This window comes from Leptidea sinapis, chromosome Z (assembly GCF_905404315.1).
Source record: "Leptidea sinapis chromosome Z, ilLepSina1.1, whole genome shotgun sequence".
NCBI classification, from domain to species: Eukaryota; Metazoa; Arthropoda; class Insecta; order Lepidoptera; family Pieridae; genus Leptidea; species Leptidea sinapis.
Genome location: NC_066312.1, coordinates 21,208,670 through 21,228,672, shown reverse-complemented (window position 1 = coordinate 21,228,672; position 20,003 = coordinate 21,208,670). Strand labels below are relative to the sequence as shown.

The following is a 20,003-nucleotide window of genomic DNA, read 5'->3' as shown; positions in this document are numbered from 1 at the left end:
AATCGGACCAGTAGTACCAGAGATTAGCGCGTTCAAACAAACAAACACTGCAGCTTTATAATATTGTAGTATAGATAAAAGGATAGATTTGTCTACCTCTACTAAGTTAAACTAAGGATAGATAGGTTATTGAAAACGACCGTTAATGGAGCGAAAAAAAAAGATGGCAAAAAAAATATGAGTCGAAATTTATACCAATTTTTTTTAAAAGGAATGTATTATTTTTAATTAGTGTTATTACATCGTTATATGTATATTAGCCGTTAAAAATTATTTATCAATATACTTAATTGCAAACTTCGTTCAAATTTATTTTATACGAATTCAGTTCTCTCAGTTGCAGTTGAAGTTAATAATCGAAAGAAACAATAGGGGACTGTATTACCTGTGGTCACCAGGCACAATTTAGTATTGAAAAATGAAAAAAAAAAGATGAAAAATGAAAAACATTTATTTCAGTAACAAAAATAGTACAAACATAATAGTGGATTTGACCTTCTATTAAGTGAGAAACACCTGTGCCAGAAGGCCACGCTCTAGCCACGATCAATTAAAATTAACAGTACCAAAAACTAGGGATCACAAATTAAGTCTAATAATATAATGTAACAAAAGAAAAATATTATACAAACAGGATGTCTCTGTGTGTGCGTGTGTGTGGTGTGTGTCAATGTTAGTTTTCGTAGAACACTACTTATTGCACTATCAAGAAGTTATGCCTAAAATTTACTCCGTGTAGTTAAATAGCTCTTCCATTTCCACATAATTCATGGATTTCAACCAAGTGGTTAAACATCGTCTACATTCCACTTTATTAAGCGTATAGATAAAAACATGTTCTGATTGTTTCATAAACTGTCGCTTTGCAAAAGTGGTCTTTACACTAGTTGGCTTAATAATAACATGTTCAAAAGGTAAGAAGGATCAGGTATTAAAGTCTTGTGTCTTTTAAGAGTAACATGAAGGACATAAAGTTTTCTAACGGATAGTACGTCGCAGTCTTTATATAATTGTTCAGTACGATATAAGTTTTGGCTCTACAAATGTCACTTTTAAAAGGGCTCTCTGTGATCTTTCCACAGTTAAGAATTTTACAAGTATTGTATCAGCTACATACAATATAACATTATATATGACTATAAGATCTATAATTCGACATGTCCCGCCGAAAACAAACTAATTATAACAAAACAAAACTATACTGTCATTAACACTCCATGAGTACCTACCCAGTGTCCCCATAATTAATGAAAAAGAGGAAAAATTTTATTTTCAGAAGTTATCGGGTTTAACCCGCCATGCGGATTCGATAAATCCACACCAAGCCCCTTAAACAAAAAGCTTTTACGTAAAAAAAAGCAATCAATCGATTTAATTAAAAATTACAAGTACAACAAAGATTTTTCTTTCTGACGCCGTGCTTTTACATCATTGATATGTACAATTTAATTATTATATAAGATTTAATACGACAAAACGTTGGAATTTTGATTTTTAGGACCTAATAGAAACATACCATCTACTTACTTTACGTAATAATTTTAATTTTAGAAAGGTAGCCGCCACCGAGATCCATCATAAACACTCTTACTATGCTAAACAATGAACATTTAAACGTTCTCCATCGCTATCAATAAAAATAAAAAATTCAATTATAATAATTTTAATGTACAAAATAGAAGATAAAATTTTTGGTTCAAATCAAATATATATATTTTATAGTTTTAAGCTTTCACTTCCATTGGCAATCTCGTGGACAGCCTGTTTTGTTATTAATTATAAATAAATTCATATCACGTAGTGGTAGAGTATAAAGGACAAAAAAGATTCCCACAGAAATGGGAACTTAAATAAAAAAAAAACTACGCGAGTTCTCATTAGTCGCGATAGTAAAAGCATTGAAGACAATAATTAACTAGCCTTATACAAATGAGGTTGTGCATAAGTTCAATAATAATAATTCTGATTCTGTTGCCATGAAGGCTGCCGTGTTTTATTGTTCGATGTGAATTGTGAATACGTAAAAGTCGCTTATTATATTTTAACGCCAATTTTACTTCGCCGACTCAATTAGTTAAACTCTCCGAGTTAATTAACAGTTGTGTGTTAGTTTATGGTTACATTTGTTTTTTATGGGCTGGAAATCAATAAAACACTAAAGAGACTTGAGGAAAATAGGTCATTTTTATTTTTCTGTATATCACAGTTATCATTTCGCAATTTTAGTGCCATAATAATTTATATTCGTTTCTATGAACTATTAACATTATAAAAATACTATATCATAATGAATACTTGATCATTAAGTTTATGGATCACTCAACACGCAATTACACTTAATTTGCTAATGTAGTGTATGTGTAGTAATATGTACGTAAGTAAACTTTAAAGTATTTGTTTATTTATTTATTAGGAAGCCAACGTGCATATACGAGGGCTGCACTAAAAGTATCGGGAATGGAATATTTCCACTGTTCCTGTCATATTAAAATCATTTTAATTGAAAACTCCTTGGTTTGAAAAATTGAATACCATTTATTTATTTAAAAAAAGATTCTCGGTCTTGTCACAAGGTCTTTTCAAACTTGTTTAGTCGTTAAGAAATAAGAAATGACTCAAGAAAATTCTAGGGCGAAGAAGCTGTGGACGCCTACAAAGCGGCCATTTTGGAGACCCCAACTTCCGAATGGAAAGGTTGCTTCAATGACTGGTTCCATCGTATGGAGAAATGTGTCAAATTTCGTGGAGAATACTTCGAAAAGCAATAAATACATTTTTAAATAGTAATGTTGTGTCACTTCCTTGTTTCCCGATACTTTTAGTGCAGCCCTCGTATCTTAATCTACGCACACATTTAAAAATTAGGCTAACTCGACATGCTTAATAGGTATAATATACATTCCTTGTTTAACTAAAACTTTTTAATTTGGGCCTTGTAAAAAATATAACAAAAATAAAGCCATAAGCAAAAGGCTGATAAAAAATAACTAAATAATCTTTATGTTTTCAATAACCTATCTATCCTTAGTTTAACTTACTAGAGGTAGACAAACCTATGCTTTTACGCTTACTTACATTTCAATAACCTATCGACATAATGCATTGGACATAACTATGAATAGATAAGATCTTGTCATTAAACGGTGACAGGAATGTATCCGTAAGTAGAGATATCAAGAAAAACATAAGAAAAAAAACAATGACTAACCATCTTCCAGTACTAAGTATTAGTGAAGTCTTCAAATGAGCGGCTACTAAGCATGACATATTATGTGCTAGAACCATAATATACGAGTGCCAGCGCTGACACATTATGTATGTATGTGAAAGTTGGTACTGCGTTTGTCTGCCTACCGAGCGTGAAGGTCCAACGTAGATGAGTGCTCTACTTGTCCTAATTGGCAAATAACCGCGAAACGTACGGCGCGCATTCACTGAAAAGTATGGTGTCAGAAATATACTGGTTACTAACAACTAAAAGGTACATTGATGATAAAATCATGAAATAAATAAAATTTTGTGCCTTTTCACGCGACCTGGTTCGCGGGTATCCAGTGCTTGGTCCTCGGTCCCCAAGTATGTGTATATAAAACTAGTCAAGGCAAGCGGATCGTATGAAAAGCCATCAAATTTGTTTATTCAAACAGTGAAACTAAAAAGCACGGGTGTGCAGTTTTAAGGATATAAGTAAAATAATAATTTTAACTTTAAATAAAAAAACAAAGTGAACTGACGACCAACCGACAGAAATGAAAACATCATTAATTTTAAATAAAGTAACTGTTGCAATATATATATATATATATATAATTACTATGTGGTGATCGGTGCGCTTCACTTGCACAAATGCATATAATCTTATACATAAAATTCTTGTGTCACGGTGTTTGTTACCAAACTCTTCCGAAACGGCTACACCAATTTGTTTGATAATTTGTATGTATATCGGGTAGGTCTGACAATCGGCCAACATCTATTTTTCATACCCCTAAATGCTTTAATACATAATAATAAATGCTTAATAAGAATACTTAATAAATGCTTTAATAATTTTAATACTTTTTTTCATCAATTTATATGGCAATACAACGTTTGCGGGGTCGGCTAGTATTTATATACAAAAATTTATATCAAAATCATTTTTTTTTCTGTTAATTACAAAACTTCAGAAGTTCAATCATTACAATAATTACTTTGTTTGCCCTCCTCTCGTAATGAAATAATGTCACAGCAGAACTTCAATCGTGCGTCAAAAAATTATCTCATAGAAGTATTCATACTGAAATAAAAATTGTAAATTAAAAAATATTATGTGCCATGAATTGAACTAAAAACTACCTCTCAAATTGGGTCAAACTGCATTTATAGAGTGCAAAATTTATTTAAAATTGGATGAGTTGTTTTTTTTATGCAAAAGGAGGATAAACGAGCGTACGGGTCACCTGGTAAGTTAAGTGATCACCGCCATCCACGTTCTCCTGCAACACCAAATAGTCACAGGAGCGTTGCCGGCCTTTAAGGATACGGTGTACGCGCTTTTTTGAAGGCACCCCTTCAAAAAGGCTTCCTTAAATGTGGTATTGTCCCGGAGTTTATTTAGGTTATTTAGAAGATCATCGCGGATAAACAGTGTGACACGAAATTTTATATATAAAGATAACTATATAATATTACCCTGTCCGGCGCTCACATAGTGAATTCGATCTGATTTTAATATAAAAACATTAGGCAGACATAGAGAACTAGATGATTCACTGTATATTTTTTTTTATTGGTAATAGTTGCATCTTTTATAATCAAGTTAGTAAAGTTTTTGTAAAGCACTTTATTTATAATAAAAACATCTTATACAACTGTATTTTTTATCAATTATTCCAAATATATAAAGATAAACATAAAAGTAAGAAATAATTAACACAAAAACAAACTTAGTAATCTGGATTTGCATTCATTAGTAAAAATAATATCAGAATATTTGCTAATGAAGACATAGCTGTAGACCAAACTGTACGGCTCACCTATTTTTTAAGATTCCATTAACGAGCTCAGTTATAACGATAAATCAAAAAACAGTACCGCACAGCCACTATGCCAACCGGCTACGAGACAACTACCTGTACTGAATTAGCGCATGCGATTCTGTGCATTCAGAACATTGGTCCAAAACATACAATTCTGCGACTAGCGAAAATTCAACTGCGTTACATCAAATATAGCATTAGTCATAATTAAAAATTGTTTTAACAAATATAAGTAAAGATTTATAATGTAATGTATTGCATTTTGTGTGTTGGGTTTATACCCAACCAACAATACCAATTTTAAAGGGTATGAATGAAATTGTTAGCTGAGCAAAAGTTAATTACTTAAAGCTGATGATAGTTTACTAAACTGAAAACACCTCAGTATTACAAATTAATTGTATTTTTAACAACCAAAATCTGTTATTAACATAAGGTAGGTCGATGAAATTGTTTGCCATCAATGTACTTAAATATTTAATTCGTTTCCATATTTTATAGAGGTTATCACACGTACGGTCTCTCCCTATGGAAATCATTGGGAATATTAAATTTCGTAGGCACTACCTTGAATGCCTTCTCATCAGTGCATCGGTATGGTTTTGTTATGATTTAACGATCCCGGCTTTAAAATACTTATTTTAACGGCCGCACCTGTCATTGCCTGTATTGGGAAATATAGTTAAGACACTTGATATGATATATATATATATATATATATATATATATATATATATATATATATATATATATATATATATATATATATATATATATATATATATATATAATAGAAAACTTAACCAATTATTCCTTGCGGGACTACTGTCAGCCGTCGTCTGGCAATAAATAGTGTTACAACTTAAAACCTTCCATATTTTTTTTTTTTATCATTTTTCATTTCCCGCCATTTCACACTGATGTGGCCTTGCACAAATTGGGTATGGAGCCTACCGTCGTTTATTTATTACAATTTCTTTTATTTAATATACACATATTATATTTACAATTTTATAATTGGAACGAAGTTCCTTACGGATTTTGACCTTAGGGATTTTGCTGCGGGACCGAACTGAAAAAAAATGTGATAGTAAAACCGTAACAAAAAATCCGTGGAATAAAACCGTTAAATGAGACGTGCGCAGGCGCGACTTTTGTAATTATTTCTATTTATATGTAATTTTATGTTGTCAAACAAAAATAAAGAGACATATTTTGTTATTTTAATTGATAATTTGGATTACGATTTTTTTTTATTTTACGTAATTTTTATTTCCTAAAATACTGAATTTCCTAAATACTTTCCTATACTTAAATAAAAACTAATCTGCAAAATTTAAGAGAAAAATCAAGAAAACCTACATAAAATTGAACACGATTTTTTTTTACAAATTGTGTCGATTCTACATTAGCCGAAGGAACTTCGTTCCTGGTGTCCCACCACACCACATCTTTCTTTTCTTTCTAGAAAACTATAAGCTATACAATCTTATTTAAATTTAAGGTGTAATATGTACAAAACACAACAAAAGTATAAGGTGTTAAGACACAAGAACAACATTAAAAACGAAAGTATTTACGAATACCCTCAATGTTAAAAAGTACAAATATATTGCATATTATAATATGTCCGTCTCTTGTTATCATTTGGTGTTATGCATCTTATCGTACTTGTTGAAGAATTAATTGATTTTTTCTTGCTTTTTTGTTTACTAAAACAACGAGGAGAGTGAATAATGAATAAAAATATATCTATGTGAATTAAAACATTGAGTTTTGACAGAAAATAATGTTATAATTTAAATTTGAATTATTTTACTGTGAAGACCTGTTTTAAAATGTAGTAAGTATATTATTGATATGATATGATCGTGATTAGCGTTGAATTATTAGATGCCCAGTTACATTAGGACTACCTACATAAAAGTGAATATAGAGCGACGTACATTAGTAAATTAAAAAGTAAAACAATGACGTAATGCCCATATTTTACTCCAATAAGTGGTTTCGGAGGGTGGCCTCGTTTGGTGGGTGCGTCATTGAAGCCAGGCCAGGGTGTAAGTAATCGTCGGAATGTTACTAATTTAAGCTTAATTCATCGACAAATAATATAGTTTTCTATAGGTATTCTCGATATAAATCGAGTTGGATTATTTTCTTTTCGTAATTCATCACTCGACTACAATAATTCGATTTTTATTAACTATAATCTAAAGTAAAACAATTGAATATGTAGAATACGTTTACCTGGCGCATTTATTATCAATCAAAGACTGTATGAGAAAAGAAATCGATAGAAGGATCACGAACTCCTGGAAAAGATATTGGTCGCTCAGCGAAGTGATGAAGAACAAGCATATTACCATTAAAGACAAAAGAAAGGTTTTTAATGCTTACATACTGCCATGTTTAACTTATGGATCACAAACATGGGCCCTAACCGAGAAAAATTTCACAACTCTAAGAACTTGCCAAAATTCTATGGAAAGAAGCGTTCTAGGTGTTAGATTGAGAGACAGAATGAAGCTGCAGGACATAAAAGAAAAAACAAAATTTAAAAATGTAAGCATAATTATTAAACAGCAAAAATGGCGATGGTCAGGCCATATGATCAGAGACAATTCTGGAAAATGGACGAAAAAAATAGTAAAAATATTTCAAAAAAATATTTGTATTTTCTGTTGTTTTTAAAGTAATAAATTTAGCTTGATATAAATTAATAACAAATCAAAAGCAGAAAAGTGATACAATAAAATTTTTAAAGTAATATAAGCGTATATTTAACCTCCTTCACATGCAGATTACCAAAAATTTACATCACAGATTATTACTTTGTTAAGAAGCATGGGATGAGAGTTAAGCACGTGAAGATGTCGAGGAACTCAATAAACCCGGGTAGTTGTAAATCATACTTTGCAAGATTCCTAAAATAATAAAAAAATAAACGAGCAACACGTTCGTAATAGATTTTAATTAATTTTAATTTTAATAATTCATACAACTTTCCGCCCGAATATTAGTATGTTACAAATGAAGGACTTTCGGCCCCAGTTGTCATATCTTATCACAACGAATCAAATAGGCATAAACTTAGCACTTTTGAGCCGTCATTACCTAATCAAATTCTTCCATAATACAAATCGACTCGAACCCTAGTTTTAAGCCGCCTACGTCGCATTTTAGGTGCATAACCATTTAATTAAATATGGGCTTGCATGATACTACTAGACGAATAATTATTAAAAGTTAAAAACCGTATAGACTTCAATAACAGAGTTATCTATATTTATCTGACGGTAAGTGATCATACCGCCCCAACACCAGAAGAATTATCACAATATCGTTGCCGGCCGTAAAGGTACACGCTACGATTGAAAGTGTGTGCGCAACGAATTTAATCTTATGATGTTGTGCGTGGAAGAAATTCTTCGGACACTGTAAAGAGGTACCACACATCTGTATGATGATATAATATATTAAATTAGTGACAGTGATAAACATCCTATATAAAAAATATAAATATTATCATCTCAGGTACGTTATCAGTGCATACGTTAGAGAAAAAATATCGTAAGGTTTCTCGCCGGATAACTGATAACAGAAATAGCTTTGTTCATGCTATTTCTGTTATCAGTTATCCGGTTATGATTATCATAATAGTGTCAATCGACCCAAGCCTGTGGCCACGGATAGTCTTATCGGATCGCCATGACGATCTTAATTGTGTCGGAGATTAAACATTCAAATTAAATAAGTTTTTGATTTTGAGCAATTTAATTATTGAAACAGATATTATATAAATAATGATTCCGCATAAATGTGAACTACAGAGGAAGTAATTCGTACCGGTGTACGAGCTGCTTACATTCCACGCTATTGTGCAGCTATTTCAGTACATATCTCGTGTGTGACAAATGCGCGGGAAATGTTGATACAAAGAGACAGTTACCCCACTCTGCTTTCATTTTTTTAAGTGAAACATAAACGGTTCCATTGCTGTTAAAATCATGTTTTAGTTGTATATTTATGAATAAATAAGTATCGGTTTCTACTATTCAAAATCAATATTGACAGTATTTTCATTGCCAAATAAGCTCATGGGCGCATGTTAGATAACCTACACTTATTTATTTAAACGTAAACAAAGGTTTTGTTTACGCAGAAGCAGTTGCCATAGTATAAATTTCATGTCTTACGGTAGTCAGCAGCTGTTATCAATATCTGATTGTATATCATCTGTCAATCCATCCAGAATTCGCATTTCAATAATTCAATCTAAATTTCCAAGTTATGGATTTGGAAATTTAGATTGAATTATTATGATAGTATTGAATATTTATGATACCGAATATTATTTATCTTCATTCGTACAGATACCAAACTAAAAATGGGAATATGTACATAATCCCATAAAAAAATAGAAAAAAAGAGATCACTCAAACATGTCATAGATTTGTTATTAAAAGGCAATAGCAGGAAATAGATTAAAATAATAATTTCCGATCGACATTTTAGCATTGCGATTGAATATAAAAAAATGTCAGTGATTTACACACAGCATTATATCAATGCTGTGTGTAAGGCTTACATAAACTAAACATTGTTGAATCAACAATTATAATTATTATACTCAACAACGTTTATTTACCCTGTACTGATTTTATTCTGTTTTATATGTTTTTATTAGGCCTTTTATTACCCACAAAACATTACCTAAAATCACGATACAGTACTACCCCAGTGGTCGATCCTAATCTACCTACATTGGTTTTGTACATAACTTAATTTACTGGTTAATAAAGATATTTTGAAATTGAATTAAAATTGATTGATGATAAAAAAAAGTTTTTATTTTAAGCACATACCTCGTACTTGGGAGATGCCGGGAGAGCGCAGAAGGGCAGTCGGTGGTGACTCAAACATGAACTGCAACAAATAAAAAATCTTACTTCTGTACAATCTACACACTTATATATTATGTATATAATTATAATCCAAATAAAATAAATTGAATATCTCGCAATGAAAGTAGCCGTTGCAGGCGCTATTATCTTGTGCCACCAGTTGGTTTATAATGATTCCAGTGGTACATGCACTCAACTGGCTTTAAATATTGAAATTGTAATACATACATGTTATTCAAAAAGCCCTAAGCTATTATAGCAATCCGGTATTTTTTTTATTATGTTATATTTTGAAATAATTAAAAAAATCAGTAACCAAGAAGTAACATAAGTAATAAAACTATTAACCATTTGATAACTAATATTACAAATGGTTTAAGCATTCCTTGCAGTAGATCAACTATTCTGCCGAAAAAATAATACCAATAATTGTGAAATAGTAAGTCAGAAGAGACACATCTCCCGAATTGCTTGATCGTGTGAGCTGAAGAAATGTTCAGGGATGCCTAGATACAATATTACAGATAGATGCATCTCCAGCACGTTACGGACTGGAGCGAGTTGTTGAAAGTATTTTTAATGTTTATATTTTACTTATTTATTTAAAATATAAAGGATTTTTAAAATTGATATGGTCTCTATATAACATCATATAAGCTAGGTTAGATAATTAAGTAATAACTTAAGACAGAAGAAACCTTTAGTTGGGATGAATAAATTGACCGACTTGGTATTACATGGATCCCACAACTTTATTGCGAGACTTGTTTTTTTTTACAAGTTATGTTTGTGATGGAATAAAATCTTTAAGTTAGCCTATGTAAATGATAATATAATAATGATAAATTAACTATATAACTACATAAATGAATAGAGCACTCCAAACTTAAATAACAATTTTTAAAACTATATTGCGCAAAACCATGAGGTATTATATATCCATTTATGAACGGTTGTTTGTCCGGTCTGTGCCACAAATAAGTGATAGCAAGTTTTTGCGCCAACTGAACTACCACGTGGGTAGCTAGATGACTCACAATTTTCGACATGTAAGCGTTTCACTGGACAAAGTAGCAAACCACGCAATCTTGTTTCTTTAGGCTATGTATATCACTAATGTATAATTTGTACTTTTTCTTACTTCTTTGAAGATAGGTGACAAGTTCAATGTTATACCAAATAGATATCATTATGGTTATTGTCAACCAGTAGTACGATTAGCTAGTAGCCCAAGAGCTTACAACATAGTATTCCTGTGAATATAAGATATTAATATATTCCTTTATATACTCTATAGTATACATACCGTGCATAATAATTGTACTTAGGATAAAAAAAAAAGAAAAGACGGTTTATTAAACCGGGATTGGGATTCATTGAGTTAGAAAGATAATAATTGTAAATAAATTAATCTTTAAGCCAAAATATAATATAATAAAAATAAATTTAATGGGCATTAATCCACCAAGCAGGGCAATCCGTTCATAAATGGATATATAATACCTCATGGTTTTGCGCAATATAATAATATGTTCCTCCGTAAATAACCAATATAATTATACATAATATAACTAAGATGCATAGCGCATACGGTAGTAAATAATTGTTCCATAAAGATAGGCACGATAGCAAAACGGTTAACAATCGGAGATCGCGTCAACTGCTAGTACAACGACCTAACCGTATACCCGTCTTTTTCACTCTCGCTACACCAACTACCTGTCTCAGTCTAAGCAATTAATTTTTCGTTGCTTTTTCTCTCATAGGTATTTCCTCGGTAAAGCTTCGTTCACACTGAGGCGAATCCGACGCGGAAGCGATACGTTTGAGCTGATTGCGCCAGCTTTCTTGTATTGACGTGTTCGAATTGAGGCAATTAGTCGCACGAGTAGAAGCGAAATAAACGCGGGATCGAAATTCTTCAGTGTGTATAAATTACGAGGGCTGCACTAACAGTATCGGGAATGGAATATTTCCACTGTTCCTGTCATATTAAAATCTTTTTAATTGAAAACTCCTTGGTTTTAAAAATCGAATATCATTTATTTATTAAAAAAAAGATTCTCGGTCTTGCCACAAGGTCTTTTCAAACTTGTTTAGTCGTCGAGAAAACTCTAGAGCGATGATTTATTATGACCTTCGAAGTGGTTTAACACAAAAACAGTCTGTTGACCGGATGATTTCTGCATTTGGTGATGAAGCCCCATCCAAAACCACAATTTATCACTGGTTTGCTGAATTTCAACGTGGACGTGTCAAGCTCAGTTATGATCCCCGTCAAGGTCGTCCAAAAACTGCAGTCACCAAAGAAAACGTTGATGCTGTGCATAAGCTGATTGAGGAAGATCGACATGTGACATACCGCGAAATTCAGGCAACTTTAGACATTGGCATGAGTCAAATATAAATAATCTTGCATGAAAAATTAGGTGTAAAAAAGTTGTTTTCCCGATGGATAGCGCATTTGCTCTGTGAAGAGCAAAAAGCGGCTCACGTTACTTGGTGCGTCAGAACTCGGGGAGAGGATTTGAGGATCCCTTAAATGCTGTATACAACATCGTATCAGGTGACGAATCCTGTATATACGCGTACGAACCCGAAACAAAAAACAAGTCACGAGTTTGGGTGTTCGAAAATGAGTTAAAGCCAACAAAATTTGTTCGTTCACGGAGTGTTGCAAAAAAAAATGGTGGCCACGTTTTGTCTCCAAAACCAGCCATGTTGCGACTATTCCTTTTGTGGGACAAAGAACGTTTAATGCAGATCGGTATGCTAGCATTTGTTTGCCACAGGTCGTTTCTGAACTCCGTAAAGAGAACTGCAACCGCCGCATCATCCTCCATCACGACAATGCGAGTTCTCACACCGCGCACAGAACAAAAGAGTTTTTAGAGCAAGAAAACATAGAATTATTAGACCATCCGCCGTACAGCCTCGACCTAAGCCCTAATGATTTCTATACTTTCCCTAAAATAAAGAATAAATTGCATGGTCAGAGATTTTCATCACCTGAAGAAGCTGTGGACGCCTACAAAACGGCCATTTTGGAGACCCCAACTTCCGAATGGAATGGTTGCTTCAATGATTGGTTCCATCGTATGGAAAAATGTGTCAAATTTTGCGAAGAATACTTCGAAAAGCAATAAATACATTTTTAAATATTAATGTTGTGTCACTTCCTTGATTCCCGAAATTTTCAGGGCCGCCCTCGTACTCAACTGGCGGACCTATTTTCTTCCCTTCTTCGTCAAACAGCTGCTGCTATTAGAAATACCTAATAAACTTTTTTCATATAGTAAACTTTCATATAGTAAAAGACCATCTTTTTCTGTTGAGAAAATAAAAGTAATGACGGAAAGGAATTCCCGTCCGTTTGCGAGGCAAGTGGAGCAAGCGAATGTCATTGGTTCACGTCCCGCGTAAGATTCGCCTCAGTTTTAACGAAGCTTAACTACCTTTGTAAACCACTGTTTACACTAACACAATGTGATAACGTCATTTGATTCTCATCGCCTGTATTCAGTGTTCTCGTGATTCTTGTGGAACCCATATGGTTAGCACCTCTACACGTACCCGTCAAGCCTAAGTATGCACTAGTTAGCCTTTTTATTTTATACATGGAGCACACTAAAAGTTTTAAACTTCTAGCTAATCGGAACTATTTGAATTTCGAATGTTATATATTTGGAAACGTTGCAACCTTCTTAGTACCGAATAAAAAAATAATTGGCAGGAAATCATTTGTCAATTGTTTTTTATTACACATCATCAAAGTTCTACATACGCAACGAAAATGGAATTAAGTCGAAAAGATTTTAGAGCGATGATTTTTTATGATTTTAAAAGTTCTCTCTCTCCGCAAGACTGTGCCGCTCGTCTTCAAAATGCTTTTGGGAGAGAAGCTCCTTGCTTGAGCACCGTGAGTTGTTTACCCAGGGTGATAAAAAAAGTTCGCGAAAGACGACCAAAAAGCCGCGTTCTCCTACATCATGAAAACGCTTCTACACACACAGCCAACAAAACTAAGTCATTTTTAGCATCCGAAAAAGTATAACTCGTCACCAATTCTACACAAAGGCCCGACTGTGATTTCTGTATTTTCCCTAAAATCAAAGTTTTGTTGAGAGGTTTCACTTTTACCAATTCCGAAGAGACAGTAAAAATAACGTTCAATCAGCACGTAGAAAACATGCCTTTGGATCTGTGGTCCTCCTGTTTTAAAAATTGTTCGATCGCATGAAAAAAATGTTTAAAATGTAAAGGAGAGTATTTTGAAAAGCAATAAACATATTTTGGTATATATAACAAATTTTAAGTTACGCAAAACTTATCGTGTGAACTACGTATTAAGTAAAATCAAGACAAAACTTACGTAAATAAACTTCAAATTTGTATATTAAACAAGTAAATAATTCAATCAAGTCCAAAGTCTGTCATGCATTATACATGTAATGTTATCCCGCATTTTTCCGTACTACCACTTAGTATGTGGATATAACATAAAATTTTGCAAAGGATTCTTGATAATCTTATATAGGTACCTTCCTAATTAATACAATTAATTAAATTTTGACGTAATAAGTACCTCAAACATTTTTGTGCTCGTTTAATAACAATCCACAAAAATAACATAATTTTACTAAATCTATATAATTGTGTACTATGTTAATGTAGGATGAAAATTTAAATACCGCGTGCTTGTCTGTTACTATTAATATCCGAAACGGCAGGACCAATTTTATCGAAACTTTCACTGGCAGATACAACTCATATTGTAAGGCGTAATTAATGCTTTAAACGAGTAAGAATTCCGCGCAAACCAAAATTAAATTGGTCGATAATTCCCGTACAAATAGACACTCGTGAAGTAATTAATCAACATCATATCAGCCGGAAGACGTCCACAGCTGGATGACTCGTCAAGTATTGATTCAAAAATGTCGTACACTTAGGCCCGCTTGCGTTTAACCCTAATTTTTCTTTCACTACCAAGTTTACCGGGGAATTGTTCAATTTGATTGGTTTACAGTTAGTACATATTATACTGTCACTTATAAACTATTTGATAGCCGCGACTTCGTCCTTCGTACACACGAGACTGAGCATATAGCTTATAAAAATCGTTGCTTCTAAAAAATTTAATAACTTTATATTAAATGAAGATCCGGCTGGACTGATTTGGCTAATTTTGGTCATAAATTAATTGTGGAAGTCCAGAGAAGGTATAAAAGGAGAAGAAAAAAAAATAAAAATTCATTCGTACCGAGCATTTTTTTATTTGTTTTTATAAAAACGGATTGATTTTGTTTGTTTTAAGTTTATTTTATACAAAAGTTTAGGTATTTTATTTATCGATTGAGGCAGTACGAAGTCTGCCGGGTCAGCTAATATGAGATAAATTTTTGACCCACAGTTTGACAGTTCTGCTGTGACATTATTAAACTACAAGAATAGTGGAAAACGAAATAATTATTGTAATGATCGAACTTCTACAAAAACAGAACAAAAAATGAAAATTTAACAAAAAATATTATAAAATATTGATATGAAATTTTGTATATAATATATATTTGTTTGGGTGAAGCGAATTACAAGTATACTCGTATGTCTGCAAAGGTAAATATGTGGAATTAATTTATCCTAATTAATTGCAATACGTTAGCGAAAAAGAGTAAAATATTGCTATGCATACAAGGTGACTAAAAAGTATTTTTTTTCTCTATACTTTTAAGCTGGTGGTAATTTTCTAATGACTACCTGATACTTATATATTTCGCATTGATACAACGTTAAGTATGTACGATATTACAAGTATTGAGCATCGTAAAAATTATGCTTTATTTTTTACCACTCGTAAGCATACTTTTGTGACGTTTTATTCTGTCTACTTCACGGGCCTACTAAATATTTTGGAATATATCTGCTATTAGAACTATTAATGAAGAGAAAACAACTTTAGGCCTGTTGACAGTTTACATAGAGTGTTGAAAAGGGAAAACCATTGAAGCTCGCGTCACTAGTATGGTATTGCAACAATATTGCTATTATCTATTAATAATAATAATAATATTGACACACTTTTTACACAAATTATCTTGCCCCAAGTTAAGCATATATACCCTGTGTTATGGGTTACAAGACAATGATATATTTAATACAATATACTCACTTAAACATACATATATTCATATAAAAATACATAAATACATTTAAACATCCATGACTCGGAAACAAACATCTATATTCATCATATAAATGCTTGCACCTACTGGGATTCGCACCAGGGACCTCTAGTTTAGTAGGTAGGATCGCTAACCACTCGGCTATACAGGTTGTCTATTGCGCGTATGATATCTGCGTTCTGTTTTTTGATGGCTTCTTTAAGTTAATACAAATACTAATTACTACTATTTATAAATATATAACTATATAATATATAAAATAGGTTGTGACGCCTGTTCAAATGTTTTTGTTAATGTTTTCATTAAGAAATATACATTACATTATATTGTTACTAGGCGAGTTGATAAAAACTAAAATTAAAAATAATATTTATTAAACAAAATAAACTTATGACACAAAAATCTTATTTAAGTGTCCACATCGGTTGGCAGTAATCTCAGTTTACTTATTTTTAAGTGGATATTTAAATATTTTATGCAGTCATTGTCAAGAATAATAACATTAATTGAATAATATCATGTGTCATTGTTCTAATTATATGGGAAATAGAATATTAGCCGTATTCGTGCTCAACATTGCGTGCACATAAAGCATTTCTAAATATGAAGGACGTTGTACACATAATTATGTCCAAACAACTCACCAATCTGAGTAGTTTGGTTTTCGTGAGACAAAACATACCTACATAGTTTATTTAAAAAAATAGTTCTGGTATCATTTTTTATGGAAGTGGAGGAGAAACGAGCGATCTGATTATCTTATATATAAAATTCTCGTGTCACAATGTTCGTTCCCGTACTTTTGTGAGCATATTGAGTAGGTCTGAGAATCGGCCAACATCTATTTTTCATACCCCTAAATGTTAAGGGTGGTCCACACGAAATTTTCTTTTTTAATTTTTTTTACATTTTTTTTTTAATTTGTTTGATTATGAGTCAGCATTCAAAAATACATACAACTTCAAATTTTCACCCATCTACAATCAACAGTTACTTTTGTATCGCGATTTTAATATCGGCAATACAACGTTTGCTGGGTCAGCTAGTATTATATAATATCGTAATTAAATAGTATAATAATTCAGTATTTATTAAAGTGAAACTTCTTTAGTATCTTTATGATTTAAAACTCGATGAAACGAAAAAGCAAGACGATAGAGGCGCCGTTGCCAGCTACGTACGCTCGTTTGCCCTCCTATTCCATAAAATAAAAATATTTATATTAGGGGTTAAGGTATGAAATTGCCGATTTGTACTGAAAAATTGAAATTAGTTTACCTTCTAATTTAACATATATATTTAATCAAAATAATTACGATAATTATCTATACATTGCTGTCATCTAATGGGAAGGTCATTTATGCTTTTGCTATAGAACTGGTGATCTAGATTCAACAAACTGTGTGAAATCATGTTGTACTGCCTGCTGAGAAGAAAACATTTTATCACGTAGAAAATTGTCCAAATCACGAAAAAAAATGGTAGCCCCTTGGAGTAGGGTCCTGCGAATACTGATGGTGACGAATGGTTTCTGTAGAGGTCTCGCGTTATCATGGAGTAATAATGGTGAAGATCGATTCATGAGTCAGGGCTGTTTCACTGCTAGTTTTGCCGTCATTGTTCGGGGTTCAGCACAGTAGACCTCTGCCGTTTTCGCTTGAGCAGATCACCATGCTGAGACCACTAAAGAGTCAGTACTTACACACTCATATTTTTATTTGTAAGCTTTGCTTTAGGACACTGTTGTGGCGTTTGACCTGGGGTCAGTTCAGTCATTTTTCGCATATGGTTATCTTAAAGAATCCATTTTTCATCGCATGACACAATTCGATCCAATAATCCTTCCTTTCCTTATCGATTCAACAAGACAACACAATTTTCAACGCGCGTTTCTTTCTGCAGATCAGTCAAATCATGGGGCACCCATTTTTCATATTTTATTTTATTTTATTGATTTGACGCAAATGAGTCAATATTGTTGGTAAGATAACGTTGAACCATGCCACTAATTCCTGGGTAGTTTGGCTCTAAACGGCTTCCACTATATCTTTTGATTCATTGACCGCCCTTTCACGTGGTTCATTCTTCAAATCAAAGTTTCAATCACAAAAGCGTTTAAACGAAAATCACACAGTGCTTTCATTAGCAGTCCCCTCTCCAAACGCAACATTGGTATTGCGAACTGTTTACAACATCAAATGTCAAAAAAATTGATGCAAGTGTTTTGTTAAACAGGGAGGTGTTAAAATTACGAAAATCACACAGTGCTTTCATTCTTTCATTAGCAGTCCCCTCTCCAAACGCAACATTGGTATTGCGAACTGTTTACAACATCAAATGTCAAAAAAATTGATGCAAGTCTTTTGCTAAACAGGGAGGTGTTAAAATTAAACTTAAGTTAGTGAATCTGTTGGGTGACATATATGTGCCTTTGAAACATGATCCCACAAAAGCGTTTAAACGAAAATCACACAGTGCTTTCATTCTTTCATAAGCAGTCCCCTCTCCAAACGCAACATTGGTATTGCGAACTGTTTACAACATCAAATGTCAAAAAAATTGATGCAAGTCTTTTGCTAAACAGGGAGGTGTTAAAATTAAACTTAAGTTAGTGAATCTGTTGGGTGACATATATGTGCCTTTGAAACATGATCCCACAAAAGCGTTTAAACGAAAATCACACAGTGCTTTCATTCTTTCATAAGCAGTCCTCTCTCCAAACGCAACATTGGTATTGCGAACTGTTTACAACATCAAATGTCAAAAAAATTGATGCAAGTCTTTTGTTAAACAGGGAGGTGTTAAAATTAAACTTAAGTTAGTGAATCTGTTGGGTGACATATATGAGCCTTTGAAACATGATCCCACAAAAGCGTTTAAACGAAAATCACACAGTGCTTTCATTCTTTCATTAGCAGTCCCCTCTCCAAACGCAACATTGGTATTGCAAACTGTTTAGAACATCAAATGTCAAAAAAATTGATGCAAGTCTTTTGTTAAACAGGGAGGTGTTAAAATTAAACTTAAGTCAGTGAATCTGTTGGGTGACATATATGTGCCTTTGAAACATGATCCCACAAAATGGAAAAATACAAATGTGTGAGGAAATTAAAAAGAATCATTAAAAAAGTTAAGTGTGGTTACTATAACAAAAATAACTTTCTTAATGATGCACCATGCCTATATTAATAGCTGAATATCTAAGTGATCGGACAGCCTGGGACTGGATTATGATTATTTTATAGCATTAACTATGACAGAACAATATTATATTATATTAAATATATGTATATTTTATTAAAAAGAGAGCAAAAAAAGGATGATGGGAGTTTCTTGCACCACTTCTTCTCTTTCAGAGCACCATTTGTTTCCAAAGTAGTGGTAGTGTTAGAAATTAGATAAAAAACAATGTAAAGGAATCAATTTTGAGAAAATAAATGCCTTTTATGTCTCTTGTAGAGCTCACCCTCAGGCTATTTAACTAATTTTTTTTGTAATGACATTCTATTAAAAAAAATGAATGAAAATTGATATTCTATGAGTGACTTAAAATCTAACTTTGAATATGAACTATTTAAATTGAATAAATGTGGGTTTTAAATATATTATCATTATTATTTTTTTAAATAAATACCAAAAGAACTAAAATAGTAAAAGTATTAAGTAGATTTACCATATTTTAAGGAATTTGTAAATGAATTTGAAAAAATTAATGTGAATTTGAAATATGAATCATGTGACCAGTTTTGTCTTCTTAACTCAATTTAGACATGATTATGGTTTGGAACGTTTTTCTGGAGTTATCATCCAATTACATCAAAAAAGCAATTGTCAGTGGTATTTTCCAGGATACTGAAAGTCTTGAAGATAATGATAATCTAAAATCTTTAAGAGCC

The 20,003-nt window shown here is 32.3% G+C and overlaps 2 protein-coding genes across 4 annotated transcripts in view; both read right to left on the bottom strand.

The window, feature by feature from the left end:
• Positions 1-20,003, bottom strand: part of LOC126978695 (LITAF domain-containing protein-like) — a 221,539-nt gene that overhangs the window by 95,644 nt on the left and 105,892 nt on the right. The gene's annotated exons all lie outside the window — the stretch shown is intronic.
• Positions 1-20,003, bottom strand: part of LOC126978682 (ecotropic viral integration site 5 ortholog) — a 92,935-nt gene that overhangs the window by 71,984 nt on the left and 948 nt on the right. For all 3 annotated transcript variants that reach the window (XM_050827681.1, XM_050827682.1, XM_050827683.1), the window contains exon 2: positions 9,887-9,947. In XM_050827681.1, coding sequence (XP_050683638.1) covers positions 9,887-9,944 — 58 coding nt within the window. In that variant the 5' untranslated portion in view covers positions 9,945-9,947. The remainder of the gene's footprint in view (positions 1-9,886; positions 9,948-20,003) is intronic.